Here is a 16,491-nt window from a genome sequence, read left to right on the forward strand (position 1 = left end):
AATAGCCCATCCGAATTCTCTAACTATAGAAATCACCAAATCATTCCTAAAGGTTCATACAATAATGCACCATGGACTTCTACACAGACACACACACACACACACACACACACACACACAAAGAGAGACACACACATACACTCACACACACACACACACACACACACAGATTACACTTATCAAGTTATTGGCTTTGGTGGCATATACCTGAAATTCCAGCATTTAGAAGACTGAGGCAGATCAGGGGTTGGAGGCCAGCCTGGGGTTTATAGCAAAACCTTGTCTCAAAACTAAGAGTTGCCTAATTTTATCTATTTTTAAAAATAGTTTGTATTCCTGATAAATCTGCATTGAATGTATACAACAAGTAGTAACCAAGTTCCTGCCTGTTCTTTCACCTCTTCCCTTTGTTTAATGTGCCAATCACTTCTGAGTATTCTGTGAACACTTGGGTCTTCTGCCCTCTCGGGAGCTACTGACTTCTCTTTAGGCTTTTCCGGTAGGTTTGTCTCCACAGGGAATGTGGTGACAATAATGCATAATGCACACAGGAGATATAAAATAATCAAAAATAAAACACCATAGGGATGATATTCTTTCTCCTCCTTAACATAAGATGTAAAAAAAAAATCCCCTTGGGAATAAGTTGGCCCATTGGTCAAATGGGAATAATACAGATCTTCAAACTTCTTCAGTCCTTAGAACACCAATCACCATCGACATGGTCAATGACAATAATTGACAAACAGGAGTTTAGCACTGAGAACAAAGCAATACGTACTGATTTGGAATTCCTAGGCTCCAGCACCAGTGATAGTTTATAAATATCGTCTTCTGTGTGGTAGAGGTCCAGAGAGAGCTACGGCAGAACCAGAAGACAGGACTGGTTATGTTGGACTTCATTTCTTTATGTACATTAGTGAAATATTTTTCACATTGAACATTGGAAGTCTCGTGCCTAGTAGTCTAGATGGATGTAAAAGTGCAAAAAGAGGCAGAGGCATGCAAAGGTGAGAAATCAAAGTTTGAAAAGAAAATGTTAATCCTGGCGAGGCCATCAGCATCAAGGAGAAACACAATGTTCTCTGGTCTACCGCAGTGTTAGTTGGAATGCTCTTAAATTTTCAGGCCTGGGTGGGGAGAGAGAGAGAGAGAGAGAGAGAGAGAGAGAGAGAGAGAGAGAGAGAGAGAGAGAGAGAGAGAGAGGAGGGATTCTAGATTTTTATAGTCTGGAGGCTGGACAGATACATAGTACAAGACCTGATTGAAGAACCATGGGAATGAAGAATAAACTAGCCCAGATTCTATGATCTAGAACACTGAACACTGTGCAAAGTCTCGGTGATACCAAAGTGCAAAAAGTAGCTTTTTGCCCTCAATAGTCTGGCAGCTAACTTGAAGAAACAGAACTCAAACAAACAACAACAAAACAAATTGTTTTCACAGCCATGCTTGTTAAGTCTGAAGTGAGCCACCCCACCCCAAGTCATTCTGGGAAACAGGAGAGGGACTGCAAAGAGCAGATGATGCTACTGCTGGAACCTGAATTGGACATTGGTGAACTCCGGTGGCGCTGAACAAGTTAAGTGAAACAAGTTATGCAAAATGTAAGTAACTATACAAGTTTCCACCACATTAGACTTCCATGAGGACCAAATAAAAGTATACATTCAAAGTACTTCACAAGGATTCAGCATACAGGACTGCCCCATGAACACTACATGATATTGCTATTGGTGTATGTGTCTTTATTACTATTATCACTACACACAGGGACCCCTGGAGACCGAATGATCAGGAGAGACTCAGGAGAGAGTGTGAATGGGAAGGAATGAAAGGAAGAGAAGGCTGACTTTATAATCCGAACTTCTTTCCCAAGAAGAATAAAGTTGGCATTGCTATAAAATGGTCCCCAAATCTTCCCAGGTCTTGAAAATCCTGCTTGCCAAGAATGGACACTGTGTTTACCTTTTTCTAAAGAGTAGTCACACATGTCACAGACAAATGCCTCTAGGAACCAGGCAGTTACTCAAAAGAATGAAATAAGATGCACAAAAAGGATATTTGATAGACATATTGGTACCTGAGATGGACAATATTATCTACTCTTCAAGACCTAGAATCCCCAGAGAGAGAAATCTCTGGGCAGTGGGCAGGACATCTGTCCTGCTTGCCTCAGTTGCAATTTGAGGCCTGGCATGGAGGAGCTTCCATAAATAATGAGAGAATGATAAATGCGGTCTTCCTTTCAAATTCCTTGTTATCAGTAGACAGCTCCTGCTTTGTTCCCTTCCTCCTGACTTGCCTCCGAGGCCTGTGAAATCGAAGTCTCATGATGACCGGTACCAACATCCTCAGAAGAGGTAACAGCAACTCCAAGACATTCAACCAGAAATGCCCACAAACGTTTACTAAGTCCATGAGATGCTCCTGCAAGTATCCTTATTGGGTATTTTCCCACGACTGATGGGCAAAGACTCACCCATAATTTGGTCTTTTCTAAATGTCTTCTTTCTACTTATCACCACTGTGATCCTCAGCAAGCAATTAAGGGTCTTGATTTCTTCCTGATCAGCCATAGCTTCCCACCCAGGACCTTGGTGAAGATTTAAGTGAACTAATGCATATCCATGCACTGGCTTTGCTTAGAAGCTCACAGATGCAGGGTCGGCCCCTAGGCAATGTAGCAGCCACTTGTAATGGTGCTTATCTTTGAACAGAGAACTGCCCCCCAGAGCCTCGGATACCATTTCTACCCTGCTCCCTCAACCCTGTTTCCTCTCTCAGAGCTTGGTGGGGACCTAAGGATTTTCCCTGCCTACTTCCCAGTTTTACATAATATGAACAACTTTGCCTGACATATTACGTCCCCGATGGTTTTGAGTAATTTTCCCATCCATTATCTGTCGCATTTACCCATCAGTCCTGCTAGCACAGGTGGCTTTAGAGTTAGCTTTCATGTTAAGATTAGCTTACTATAAAATAAAACACACTTGATCATCAAACTATTTGCACACATCAGTCTAGCAAATCATCCATCCTCTCCTTTTTTCTCTTCCTCCTTCTCCTCCTCCTTCTTTCTCGTCTCTTCACATTTTCTTTTCTCTCTTTTTCTAAACAGGTCTGTAAAAGCAAAGGGGCTTTCCAGCTATTTGCATGTGCTGAAAACGATAAAAGTAACTGGTGGGGCTAAAAATACCGTGAAGAGACTGTCTGTTTCATATATCATGAAACAGAGGTATCAGTCTTGAGAACTCCTCATTACATGAACTGGAATCTCAAGGGGAGATGCTGTCTCCAGATCCACCCTGAAAGGGAGAATAGTCTAAACCCCTACAATGTGATGCTATGTTTTCCCACTCTCACTTAACCCATGCTGTTCGAAGGGACAAAGGACACAATGGGTCATGATTTTTCCTTATAAATTTTATTCTCTAATAATGGAAAGAGTTGGAGAAAATATTATTTAATTTTGTACTGACATAAAATAAATGATATTTTATTAATAGGACCATAGTAGAGAGCAGGTGTCCACCCAATATCAACCGTCCATTATTAGTTTACATCTTAAAAGTCCTTCAAAGACCCATATGTTTTGTTCCATGACTCAGTACTATTGTGATTTAGTGGAGCGCTAAGAGGTGAAGCTCAGTGAGAAGTCTTTAAATCATGAGAGCATGCCTCCAAGGGTTCTGCGGGACCTCAGCCATGTCCTCTTTGCCTTCTACTTCCCAACCATGAGATGAGTGATCTTGTTTTGCCATGTGTTGCCCCACTGATACACAGCCTTACCACAGGCTCAATGCAACGAAGCCAACTCTTAACAGGCTGAGCCAAAGTAAGTCTTTTCTTTCAATAAATTGATTTATACTGGGTATTTTTTATAGTGACAAATGCTGACTAATTTCTTACCCAAGGGAGAGAGTTCCCCAACCTTGTGTCCAGAAGTTTGTCAGTTTTAAACTTGGGATACATTTATAAATCTCACATCCTTCATTTTTGAGGAAGGGACAGAAGTGGTTGACATTTTCTGTCCCCCCACCCTCATACCCCAGGATTTATTACAGGGCCTATGTGAGAATTTACCAGGGGGATGCATGGAGAAAGCGCCATGTGAACCGGCGGTCATGGAAAGTTTCAGCATTGGTAGACAGAATAGGTGTTTAATAATTGTTCGTTTACTTGAGTTTTCACTTTCTATTTTTCAATGTGCTGAAGCATATATAGGTCACCAAAGAACACAGCCACTTTGGGCAAAAACTTGACCTAGGAAAAAATGAAATCACCACTTAAATTCTATGCTTATGGACATGGTCTCATGCCTCAGACAGCTGCAATCACGTGGTTCTAATTCAAACATGTATGTGTTTCATAAAGTGGACACTAAACTCTAGTGAACAGATAAGCTTCCTCAGGACTCACGTTAAGGACATTACCTTCAACATGACATCAGAAAAAAATTGATGTGCCTTTTTGTGTAATGAACATTCTCCTTGATTGTGGGGAGACAAGGATGACCTTAGATGTAAGAAGAAACTGGCTTAGGTCATGACTGCTCTGCAGGCCTGTGCTGTCCAGGGGAGTCAGTCGGCCATGGCCAAGACCACAGAAATCTTTCTTTATTTTCATGGCTTTGCCATTCTGTAGTTCTAGAGTCATAGAAACGTAGAGATCATACATGAACACAGAAGTATGATGAAAAAGGCATAATCAGGACTGATTAACACAGGAGCAAGGTGGAAGTCAAGACTGTTCACCTAGGATTCTTGCTATCACTCTGGGCCATGCAGACTTAAATATGATGCTAAGTAGCTTCTACATTGTCCCTCCGTGCTCCTGAGGTTCACATAGTCCCTGTAATAAAACCTGGGGTCTGGGGCAACAGAAAATGTCATTGCACCTCTGTCCCATTCTCAAAAATGAAGAATGTGAGATTTATAAATGTCTCCAAAGTTTAAAAATGACAGAAAAAGATAGGCATACTCTGACATCATTTTTCATTTGTTTTTCCTAACAAAAAATAATTGCTTCTTAACTTTTATTTTTTAAATTTGAGTTTCCATTGATACCATTGAATTTTCAGTAAAATTTTTGTCAGAAGTCTGCTAAACACCTCTTTGATAATGTGGCTTGGTGCATTTAGATTTTGTTTTTGTTGGTTTGTTTGTTTGTTTTTGTTTGGGGATTAATCCAGGGTCTTGGGCATGCTAAGCAAGTACTCAACCATGGAGAGACCTTTCCCTTTCTTGATGAACTTAAAACTCAAACTTAATTTCCCTACTTTATCTTTGTCTTTTAGGTACTTGAGACATTGCCCAAATGTAGGCACCTGCCTTTTAAAGTTATACTCACGGCTAAGAGCACAGCCTGACGCAGACACTTGAAACTGAGGACCACACTAGTTCTTCTCTTCAGACATCATCTGTCTGTCCTGTGGTTTATTGTCTGATTGTGGCTACAACCCTGGGCACTGATTCATGGAAACATATTTACATGGCAAATGATTAATCAATGCAGGTGCTTGAATTATTGCGAGATGGTTCCCCATCTATTTAGGGGTGTCTTTTGACAACAATTAGTGGGTATGAAGTCTGGGAGCCAGGCTCCTATTCCAGTGCAGCAGTCCTAGGGGATTTAGCCCGTTGGAGCTTAAGAAGAGTCATTGCATTAATTTCCTATGGCCATCAAAAGAAAATGTCAGTTCATCACAGCAGCCAAATTTCAGATGCTACACTGTTATGAAGGCAGAGAGGGAAGTTGTACCTTAGCTTGTTTAAGCAAGGGTAAGAGAATTTGTTTATGTTTTTTCCTCCTCAAAAAACAAGATATAGTGGAAGATATCTTTTTCTACACACCTGTTGTGTCTTAACACTCTAGACCTGAAAACCATCCAAACAATAAATACATAAATAAAATCGATCATAGTGGCAGGTGACAAAAGGATGTCAGACTTTTTTTGTCTGACTCTCACCACTCCTAAACAGAGCATTCATTTTGTCTCCTGAGTTCTTAACTGTGCCACGTGCTGTGGAAGGTGCTGGGCATGTGCTAAATAAAGCACATGAACAGAAAAAGAATAATTAATCTAATGCAGAGCAATGGCTTCTACAGTTAAGACAAGCGTAAAGTACAGCGTAAAGCACAGCAGACTCATTACTGCTTTGGAAGAGATCAAAGAAGGCTCTAGAAAGATGAAATCTTTAAAAAGCAGCACGTGGTGGCCCACAGCTAGAATCCCAGCACTTGAGAGACTGATGTCAGGGGGCCACAAGTTCAAGACTAGCCTGAGCTAAACAACAAGACCCAGACTAAAACAAACAACCAAAAATGAAAACAAGAGAAACATAAACAAAAACAAAAGGAGTCAGCAAGATGACTCAGCAAAAAAGGAACTCCTTACACACACATGACAACCGAGTTTTAGCCTTGAGTACAGGTGGAAGGAGAAAACAAACTTCATGAAGTTGTCCTTTGACCTGCACATGGTTTCTGTGTTGTGCTCAAGTCTCTCTCTCTCTCTCTCTCTCTCTCTCTCTCTCTCTCTCTCTCTCTCTCTCTCTCTCTTTCTCTCTCTCCCCCCACTATGTACACAAATAAATATAATACAAAATAAAAGGTTTTAAACTAAGAATAAAGATGAAGTCTTTGAATTCTCAATCAAAGTAGAAATAGAGGACTTGAGGACATAAGGAAGGAGCTGATTAGTTGGCCAAGTTTGCTGAAGAAGAGTAAAAATAAAGGGCTAAAGTGGCTCTCAGGGAATAAAGACCTCTAGAAGAGGTTCGGGTTGGCAGAGACTAGGTTCCTCCTAAAGAAAGAAATGTGTTTGCCACAAGGCTACAGTCCCAAGTCTTGTTCCTATGGGTGTAAGTTTCCATTTTCCTCCTCCTTTGAGACTAGACTCCTTATCATGGACCGACCCCTAAATTATTCTCCCTCTAAAGTGAATTGTCACAACATATCTCTCTATAGCACTGAGAATTAAGATACAGAGTGCTATTCAGCACGCTATTGGCCCCTGGGACTCACAGTGAGGAGGTTGATCAAATCCATGTTAGGCTCCAAGTGGTGAGAGGCATTCTGCAGGGAGACCAGTTCACTCAGGGTAACAGAAAGCTGGTGCATTTTCACAACGTTCACTTTGTTCTCTTCCATCCAGTCTGGGAAAATGACATGGACTGCTATCAAGTCTTTCAAGTGCACGCCAAGGATGGGGATTTTGAAGCCATCACAGTCAGCAAAGGCCTTGCGGTAATTGCAGTAATTGCCGTTGGAGGAGACCAACTCTGTCATCTCATTCCAGTTCTGGGAAGAGATGGAAAAGTAGAATTTTCAAACAGCAACTTTCTCTCCTGTCCACTCCCAGATTCTGGAATATGTGGTTTGGAATTCCTCAGCTACAGGGCGGAGTATCAGCTGGACCAATGTTGATGCAGAAAACTATCAACCAAGAGAATCGGAAAAATGCACTGGGCCTGGCTCTCACTTGGACAGCCTGCTCCTTTTTGTAACAACACAGACATACCTTGTTTCTCTGCTTACAGTGAGCTGCTGAATGGCATCACATATGCTGAGGACTCTGAGAGTCATGAGGAATTACAGTTCACAAAGGCAAGCACATAGCATTTTACAATCCCCTTGTGGGTCCAAGAAAGTTTCATTGCAAGTGTCACTTGAAGGTTAATCTGGGACAGTGCAGGGTAGGGAAAGTTGCACTGAGCTGGAGATTTTTCCACTAAAAAAGGGTGAGTGTGTGTGTGTGTGTGTGTGTGTGTGTGTGTGTGTGTGTGTCTGTGTGTCTGTGTGTGTGTGTGGTCGAGTGTGCACGCGTGCAGGCATGTACGCCTGCGTGCGTGTTGTTACTTTATGTATAAGAGTGCTCTGTCTGCATGTGTAAGTGTGCAGCACATTCTTGCCCAATCTAGTGCCTGTGGATAGTTAGTCAGGGAGGTTGTTAGATCCTTGGTACTGGAGCTACAGACAGCTGTGAGCCACCATGCAGTTACGGGGAATCAAACCCACATCCACTGGAAGATCAACAAGAGTTCTTAACAGCTGAACCATCTCTCCATCCATCAAATATTTAATTTATAAAGATATAGTATAACCCCTAAGCTTTTTATTCTGTACAACTAAAATTTTCTTTCTGCCTTTTATTTGAAATGTAGTACAAAACTTAAGAAAAAAATAGAACCCATAGTGAGTCCCAGTTTATTTGAGGTGAGGGCAGAGCCTGAGGCTGGTTTATTCGCTTGTGTTTGTGTAGATACTCTTGGATGGTGGGTGAGCAACAGCTAGACATTCTAAAAAATGCCCCTTCATTGTCTTCCCTTTCCAGTAGCATCCCACATGACGCATGAGCTCTTTCTACCTCCAGCACCTAGGATGGCTCTCAGTAAGCTCAAGGGGCTTCCACTTGGTTTGTTTGTAAGCAGTTTAAGACCAGAGAGGGCTGGGCCAACCAGTACACTATATTTCTCAGACAACTGCTATTGGTCCAGGATGGCCATCAGATGACTTCAGATGACCAAAAGGTAAAGAAAGAGGGTCTCTAATTAATAAGGGCAGAGTGAAAATGAGAATTCTTTCAAGAGTAAGAGTAGTTATTGTTCTGTTGCTCTCCAAAGCCCAATCAGGAGGGAAGGCAGGCTAATAACAGCAAGAAGGCAAACACGGAAAACTAAAACAAGTGAACAAAAGCAGCTACAAATCCCTGATACTCAGAAGGAGAAGCAACTGAGCCAGGCTTTGGTATGGTAACTCCTGGAGTCTGCCCTGCCTCTGGACTGCCACAGTTCTCAGATAATAGATTGCCCTATTATTTAATCAATTTAGATTTTTGGTTGTTTTTTTTTTTAACAACTTTAGGGTTACAGCAGCACACATCCTACTGCCCCTACAGCCAAGTGTTAGCCTAAGGGAAATACTCCTTTCTGATCAGTAAGTTAAACGTTTATTAGATTTGGTCTGCAAATTAATAGAGTAGAGGTATCTGCTACATTACTAATAGCAGTGAATGGGCTTTTAAAGGCACATGCTTTTGCTGGTGGCAGCTCAGTTATGAGTCTGAATATTTCTGTATAAGACCTCCTGCTTCCCCTTCCTCTGCATCTCCCATGTGCTACAGTGTTGTGACTAGAGTAGGCATCAGTGAATCCATTTTAGAACTCTGGGTATTAATTTTACTCATCCGGTATCTTCCACATTTATCGGAGTGCTGATCGCGTAGCGAGCACTGCATACATATTTGGTGACATTTATAATATATTCATCTTTGATTAGATACAACTTCTTCTTCTTCTTGTATTTATTTACTTACTGGGGTGGGGCATTGCATGGCTCAGCGTACAATCACCAATCAGAGCATAACTGTTGGGAATAAGTTCTTTTCTTCCACACATGGGTTCCAGGGATCAAACCCAAGTCACCAGATTGACGGCGAGCATCCTCACCTACTGAGCCATCTCACCAGCACGGACAGAACATTCTTAGGTAACACCAGCAGCAGCAATGCGGTTTTATGGGTAGGCTCGGCCGATGGGGCTATTCCCTTTCTATTTTGTACCCTATATATAACTTTGCATTGGTTTAAGATAAAAATTCTACCCTCCTACATAATGTATGCCAGCATCAGAGCACATCTCTGCAATCTATAATGCCTACTTAGAATTCAGATAAAAATCCACAATACCTTTGTAACTTCAGAAGAGAGGTGAGAATGGGTATCTTTGAGTCGGGAAATGGAGCTGTGACTAAGGCCACCAACCACAGCCATCAAGGTGTTAAAATTTTTTAGTTGAAGGAGTTTCTGGAAAAAAAAAAACAACAAGCAAACAAAAACCATTAACACTAATACTTGGTAAGGATTTTGAAAAATTGTTTTGAATTTCTCAAATTACAGGAACACAAGCACAATTTTAATAACAAGAATATAGAGAAAAACAATATATTGGTTTAAGATTAAATGAAAGTTGAATTCTCTAAAAATACAATACCAGTCATTAACACAATCAAGTGCTTCTAAGCATTGTCTTTTAGAAACAATCTTGCTATGTGAGAGGAATGTAGTTTATTCATTAGATAGCCATGCATGGTTTAATAGTCCAGTGCCGTTCTATTGCTAACACCAATTTCCTCAACAACTTTTCTCAATACAATTAATGAAATATACAGAATTCCCAACCCTGGTCTGATTGTGATGAGCGCAAACCTGTGCTACATTGATGAACTTTGTGATGACTTCCGCCCTTTGTTGAGCACTTGGTTTGCTAAGAACCATCAATTGGACCCACTTAGAGATTCCATTAAATAAGGCAATAGATCTCTCCAATGTCGGGTTATTCTCCAGGCAGCCATGAATGACGTAGCTCTGATAATCTGTGAACTGGGAAAAGAACAACGAGAGATTCTGAACTACAATGGACTTTTCACAATATTGAACTTTACCCAGTTGGATAAAAGTAGTAAGCTAGCCTTTCATAACAACATGGCGATTTCTTCCATTTTGCATTTATAAAGGTTTCTTTCAAGTTCAATCCTATATGCCTCTAACAGGCTATCTTACTACATTTCAAAACTCAGATACAAACACACAAATCACTGTGCTTTAGAGGAGGCGGAAGAAGGGGAAAAATGTAAAGTTATATTCCAGAGAATTCCAAGCTTACTGAACCCTAAGATCTATGTAGCCCATTATCCCAGGAAAATTAATGAATCAGACAGGTCCAGTATTTCTACAAAAGAACTAGGATTGCCATTTTCAGTTATACCAGTGACGCCAAAGAACAAGCACATTTAAGACACAATGGCACACATTAAAGAACAGGAAATGGATGGAATATAATACTCTCAAAAAAAAAACAATAAGCTTCTAGTATTTCAAGGGGAAAGGGGAGAAAAGAAAAAATTGCTTTAAAAAATAGAAGGAAATAAATCCATGTTCTAGCCAACAGTCATCTTGCTTCTTGGTGTGATTTACGTCAGGGTCCTTGGGAAGGGTTGATTTCACCTGAGTGCGTGAGATACATCAAAGTAACTGCTTGATGGAAGTAATATAAAGCAGTAGATCGTGACAAGGGTGGCTTGCTAAGACTGTAGCTGAGGAAGGAAGGAGAACAGAAGGGAAAAGGAGAAGAGAAAAGATGCATAGGGCGGAAAGTCTAAGTCAGGACTTCCATCTCTGAGAAAGAGACCGTCTAATGTTGAGACCTCCTCAAAGCCTACAACTCTTAATTCTCCACCTATTTTCATAGTTAGGCATTGTATAGATACTAAAGTAAGTTAACTCACTCCCAACCCTCACCGCCATAAATAAAAGGTCCAGCAAAACTGTTCACTTGGAGGAGTTCATTCAAACTAAATAAACGTTGAATGGTTAAGTCTCTGCTGAATATTTAGAAAAATCATGCTTTAATTCTATGAAAGGAGACATTGAACATAGCGGCAGAAATATAGCTCCTGAGCCATAAACTAAAGACAGGATAATATTTATATTTGGTTAAAAAGGATTGTTCTTGTGAATTGAGGGCACATTTCCAACAGAGTCCACTGGCAGAGGCTGCCAACCCTTGGGAGTATGAACACATAGCTCTTGGGAAAGTTGGCACGTTGCTTGTTACCCTTGGAAGAATAACCGTCAAGTTCCTTACCGAGATCCTTCTAAAAGATTTATGCTCCAGAAAAGTGAGGTGCTCAGCCAATTCAATGGGCTCCAGATGGTCAAATAAGAGACAGGCCTTTCCCCTTTTTGATACTTTTTTCCTCTGCGTGACTCTCCTCATCCAGTCATAGGAAGGACTGTGAAAGAAGAACAAGTCTGGTCAGCGTGCCGAAAATGCATTTCACTCAGTGGAAGATATTAACCTACTGACTAACTCTTGGCCTACTGCCAGAAGCATGTGTGAAATACAGGCCCTGTCCTCCATATTTGAAGAGAAAACCATCCACCCTTTGCCAAGAGACTTGAAGTTGTTTTGTCTAGGCACGATAGGTTTGCCCTGATCCATCCTAAATCTCTCACTTGATACTTCTTGTGACCAAGCAAGATCCGAACTCTAAAGAAAAGATCAGGGTTAGGCCTATAAAATCAGAAGTTTGTTGGCATATAGATGGTGATTCAAAGCTCTTGGAAACAGCCAGGATTTCGTTTTTCACACCTGAACATCATATGGATTATCTGGAAAACTCATTATAAAGACAAAGGCCTATATCTCACTTCCAGAGACTTTGATTTACTAGAAATGAACCTGAATGACAGGCATTGTAAACAAGCATCCCTGGTGAATCCTGGGTCATTTATTATCAGATTTGAAGAAACATTCCAGGCAAAGAGAATACCTAAGACAGAAAATATGTTTATTTGACATAGATCTGTAATCCTAACACTCAGGAAGCCAAGACAGGAAAAAATCATCAAAAATTCAATGACAATTTAGGTTACATATTGAATTTCAGACCAGCCTGCGATAGAATATATAATTGGAATATGGACAATCACACTTAGGGTCAAAACACTTTCCCTGGCAGAGTTAGCTGGTCTGTATTAAATGAGTCTAATTAGTATTAAGTCCCTAATGAAATAACCAGTCAGGGATACAACTATGGTCAACATTTGTGGAACTTCAGGTGAGCCTCTGAAGCACTAAGGTAGTGAGCGCCTCAGACCTAAAGGCAAGTATGAATCACAAGGAGATCTTGTTAAGGCATAAATCCCAATCCAAGGGCTTAGGCAAGACCCAAGACTATTTTCTGATGGAGTCCTAGGAGAAACCAGTGTGGTGATCTGAGTAGCTAAGGCATAGGAGAAATTGACTAAATTCAGAGTTAAGAAGTAAGTATTCAGTATCTACTGTGTGCCAAATTTTCTTGGGTTCTCTTGTGTACTTTTAAAACATATAACGATCCCACAAAGATGCCATGCCATTTTCCAAACAAACTACAGCTTGGAGAGATAGAGTGTATCTGGTATAGCTGTGTTCATTGTAGTCAGGCTATCTCCAAAGAAGGAGCTTCCTTCTAGAACAGTAGTGATTCCAGTCAAGCAGGGTCATTACTACCCTTTCCCCAAAGCAGTGAACCCACAGAGATCAAAAGACTAGTGCCACTCTTACATGCTGGATATGTCCATGAGGTTGCTGTGTTTCTCATATCCTAGTTGACTAGCTACTTCCCGGAACTCCTCAGTCATGCGAATCAAACCAAGATCCAAATTAAACTCTGCAGGAAATTTTGTAATCCAGTACCTGAAAGGTATAGAAAGGACTTTTGTCAGCTGGAAGGTTTCACTTGGTCCACACTTGGAGACTATTCTATAAACTGAATATAACACTGAGTTTAGTACCATATTTCCAAGTTGACAACTCTTATCCCCAGTAATCCTGATGTGAGTCTTTCTGTTCCTTCAAGAACCAAGATCCTGCAAACCCTAACTTCTTCATGACTTACTACAGAACATAGCTGAGAGACTCCTCCTCCCAATTTATGGCAATGTATATGGTGAAGGAGTAGAAAACACTGACTCTACCAGAGCAGTGAGCTGGTTTTATTCCCTGAGGCATTAGCCCCTACTTGACCTCTAGTTCATAAGGTAAATTTACATTACTCACCAAGAACAAAGAACTAACAATTACAAAGACAGGGAGAGTATTAGCTGATTAGGAAAAACAGGATTTGTTGACAATTCCAGAACCCAAAGCTACGAGGAATTAAATCTATAAGTATATTTACCTCATGAAATAGCAGATCTTCAGTCGGAACTCATCACAACTTTCTCCGCTGGCATTCCGATACGTAGGGTAGTTAAAGACAATGTTTATACGTCTTCTCTTTGCATGTGCCTAGCCTACACTGCTCTAATAATTTACATGAATCCCAGGCAATATTTGAGTTACAGGCTGAGGACTTCTAATCCAAAACCTTGAAACGTAAAATGCCCCAAACTCTGAAACTTTTGGAGAGCCAACAATACTACAAGGAAGAAACTCTACTCCTGAACAAATATGATTCCGTAGTCAAAGTTGCATTCATTCAAAACAGTGTATTTTTAGACTTCACTGCCATTTTTATTGACATCCTATGGCATAAGTGCAACTATTATGAAATTTGTTAAAAATCCAAGATATGAAATGTTTCAGTTTCAAAGTTGTGGATGACGTGAACTCAACCTGGATTTCATCAGATGGGCATGGAAGTGGGCTATGAGCATGTCCACACAAAGTAGTCAAACTTGGCTTCTTAATGCTTTGGGATATATTTTTGGTCAGTGGAGAAGTCACTTACAAGCTAGTCGTACCTTTCTGAGTACTTGCCAACCAAGAACCACAAACTGTGGTACACGCATACTGGCAAATATACATGATTCCAAATTGATAGTACCCAGAAGCACCATTATACCTAAAAAAGATTTGTCTTTAGGATTGGTTTTGTATATAACAAGTACTTTCATCTCACTTCTATTTTTAAATGTCATGTTCAAGATGTCAATATTAAGGTTGTATTTGTTCTTAAGTTAATTCACTGGTTCTCCATTAACAAATACTCCTACTGTAGCAAGGATTAATGGGCCAGGAGTAGGTAACAAATCCAAAGAGAAAAACAGCAGTCTTCAACTTTCGTATGATCTAATATTTCCCACCCTGTGCTTGAACATGCTAGAAAACCCCTCTGTATTAGTGTTTAAGTCATTGACAAGCTCTCTAAGAATAAGAGTGCTGTTTGCAGATGAACTCAATGGGCCATGTATGGCTCTTGTGCTTAACTCCTTCCTCCCCGCCTACACTCTGCCTGTCAGGAGTGGGACCAATGGACACAGAGATCCCGCTCATTCCCAAGGCTCTCCATTCAGGATGAGTGTCTCCTTACCCTCGCTAACATCCCCTTATCACTTGAAGTTGTAGGAAGATGGAAAGAAGACGGGTGAAGAGGACAGGCTTCATTCCTGCTCAGCTTATGCAGCCTCAGCAGGCAAGAAAGTTTGGGCGGACTTTCTAAGTCTCAGGCTCCTCTCTTTCCTGCTTGTGCTCTAGGCCATACAGGGTATCTGAGAATGTACAGGGCAGAGATATAAGAACACACTTAGGGATTGTACAACATGCCCAGATCTTATGAAATAAATCTCCTGATACTGTAAGATCACTTGCATTATCATCCATGCACCTTTTAATCATTTTCAGGACCATATTATCAACAAAAATCAGTAAGAAACTTATCTTACTACAAAAATGAGACTTTTCAACTATGTGAAAATTTAATTTTAGCCTTGTACAGATTTTTGGTTTGTTTGCTTTTGTCAATCAAACCAAAAATTATCAGCAATCAGCAAATTAGGGGTAAAACATCAAAACAAAACAACAGGAAAAAAACTGTGAGTTAAGACCCCTTTGGAAGTCACATATCAGCTATTCTGTATATCGGTAACAAAATTACAGTTATGAAGTAGCAATGAAAATAATTTTATGGTTGGGGGTCACCACAGCACAAGAAACTGCATTAAAGTGTCACAGCAGCGTTAGGATGGTTGAGAACCACTGTTCTAGAACATTCACTGTGTCCTACCAGCAAGAGGACATATAAAAAGTAAGTTAAGCTTTGTTGTTGTCACAGAAGGGAAATACTAGGTCCTGAGGCAGTGTATTAAATATTCTTTTACTACACTACCATTCAAAATGTTAAGGACAAGTTAGGAATCTTCAGCCTATGACTCCTATTCCTCTTCACATCTTACTGACATCTTCAAGCACAAACACCCAATGATTTGGTCCATCATCCAGATGTTTCATCTAACATCTATATAACAGTTGGACAAATAAATAAGACTTTACCTTAATCTACTGGCTTTAGACAGACACTCTATCTAAATACAAAACTTGATTTGTGACTAAAAGCATTACACAGCCATTGAAAAGATATATGCATAGGAGTTTTCCTGCCAGTTCAGTGGAGGATAAATACCATCGATGCATCAGTAGCATGATTCTGGGCAAGTAGCTGTCATTCAGTTCTCCATTGTCATCTGTGGGAAATCAAAGAGGGATGAAGAGATGGCAGGGTTAATCTCTTCTTTCTTTAATATCAGTGTCAACAATGTCCCCTAGGCCCTCATTATATTTTGTGAGATTTATTTTCAACTATTTTTAATTATGTGCACAGGAGTAGGCATGTGCATATGAGGCCAGAGGCATTAGTGTGAGTAACAGGCAGTTGTGGGCCATCAGACATGTTTTTTGAGAACTGAACTCGGTCATCCTGAAGAGCAGCATGTATGCTTAACTGCCGAACCATCTGTCTGGTCCCAAAGTCGACTGTCTTTTCTACCTCAAACTTTCCCTGTTATTTCCTTGCAAACTGAGGCAGATGGGTGTTACCATTTTTCTCCTTTACAGTTGGTAAAATTTAGCAACTATAAATGGAGGACATCCAGGTAAATTTGCATTGAAAGTAAATAACGGTTACATTGTCAGAACAAGTATGGCCTTGGAATGTTTAAAGCATACG

The 16,491-nt window shown here is 40.5% G+C and overlaps 1 protein-coding gene across 9 annotated transcripts in view; it reads right to left on the reverse strand.

Moving 5' to 3' along the window:
- The window catches only part of Rasgrp3 (RAS guanyl releasing protein 3), a 98,567-nt gene that overhangs the window by 19,434 nt on the left and 62,642 nt on the right, over positions 1 to 16,491 (reverse strand). For 8 of the 9 annotated variants that reach the window (XM_063261852.1, XM_063261857.1, XM_063261858.1 and 5 more), the window contains 7 exons: positions 13,726 to 16,009; positions 13,110 to 13,241; positions 11,649 to 11,796; positions 10,211 to 10,384; positions 9,692 to 9,808; positions 7,030 to 7,305; positions 782 to 859 (listed from right to left, as the gene is read on the reverse strand). In XM_063261852.1, coding sequence (XP_063117922.1) covers positions 782 to 859; positions 7,030 to 7,305; positions 9,692 to 9,808; positions 10,211 to 10,384; positions 11,649 to 11,796; positions 13,110 to 13,241; positions 13,726 to 13,730 — 930 coding nt within the window. In that variant the 5' untranslated portion in view covers positions 13,731 to 16,009. The remainder of the gene's footprint in view (positions 1 to 781; positions 860 to 7,029; positions 7,306 to 9,691; positions 9,809 to 10,210; positions 10,385 to 11,648; positions 11,797 to 13,109; positions 13,242 to 13,725; positions 16,010 to 16,491) is intronic. The other variant, NM_001399544.1, reaches the window with a different exon arrangement.

Source organism: Rattus norvegicus, chromosome 6 (genome assembly GCF_036323735.1).
Source record: "Rattus norvegicus strain BN/NHsdMcwi chromosome 6, GRCr8, whole genome shotgun sequence".
NCBI lineage: Eukaryota > Metazoa > Chordata > Mammalia > Rodentia > Muridae > Rattus > Rattus norvegicus.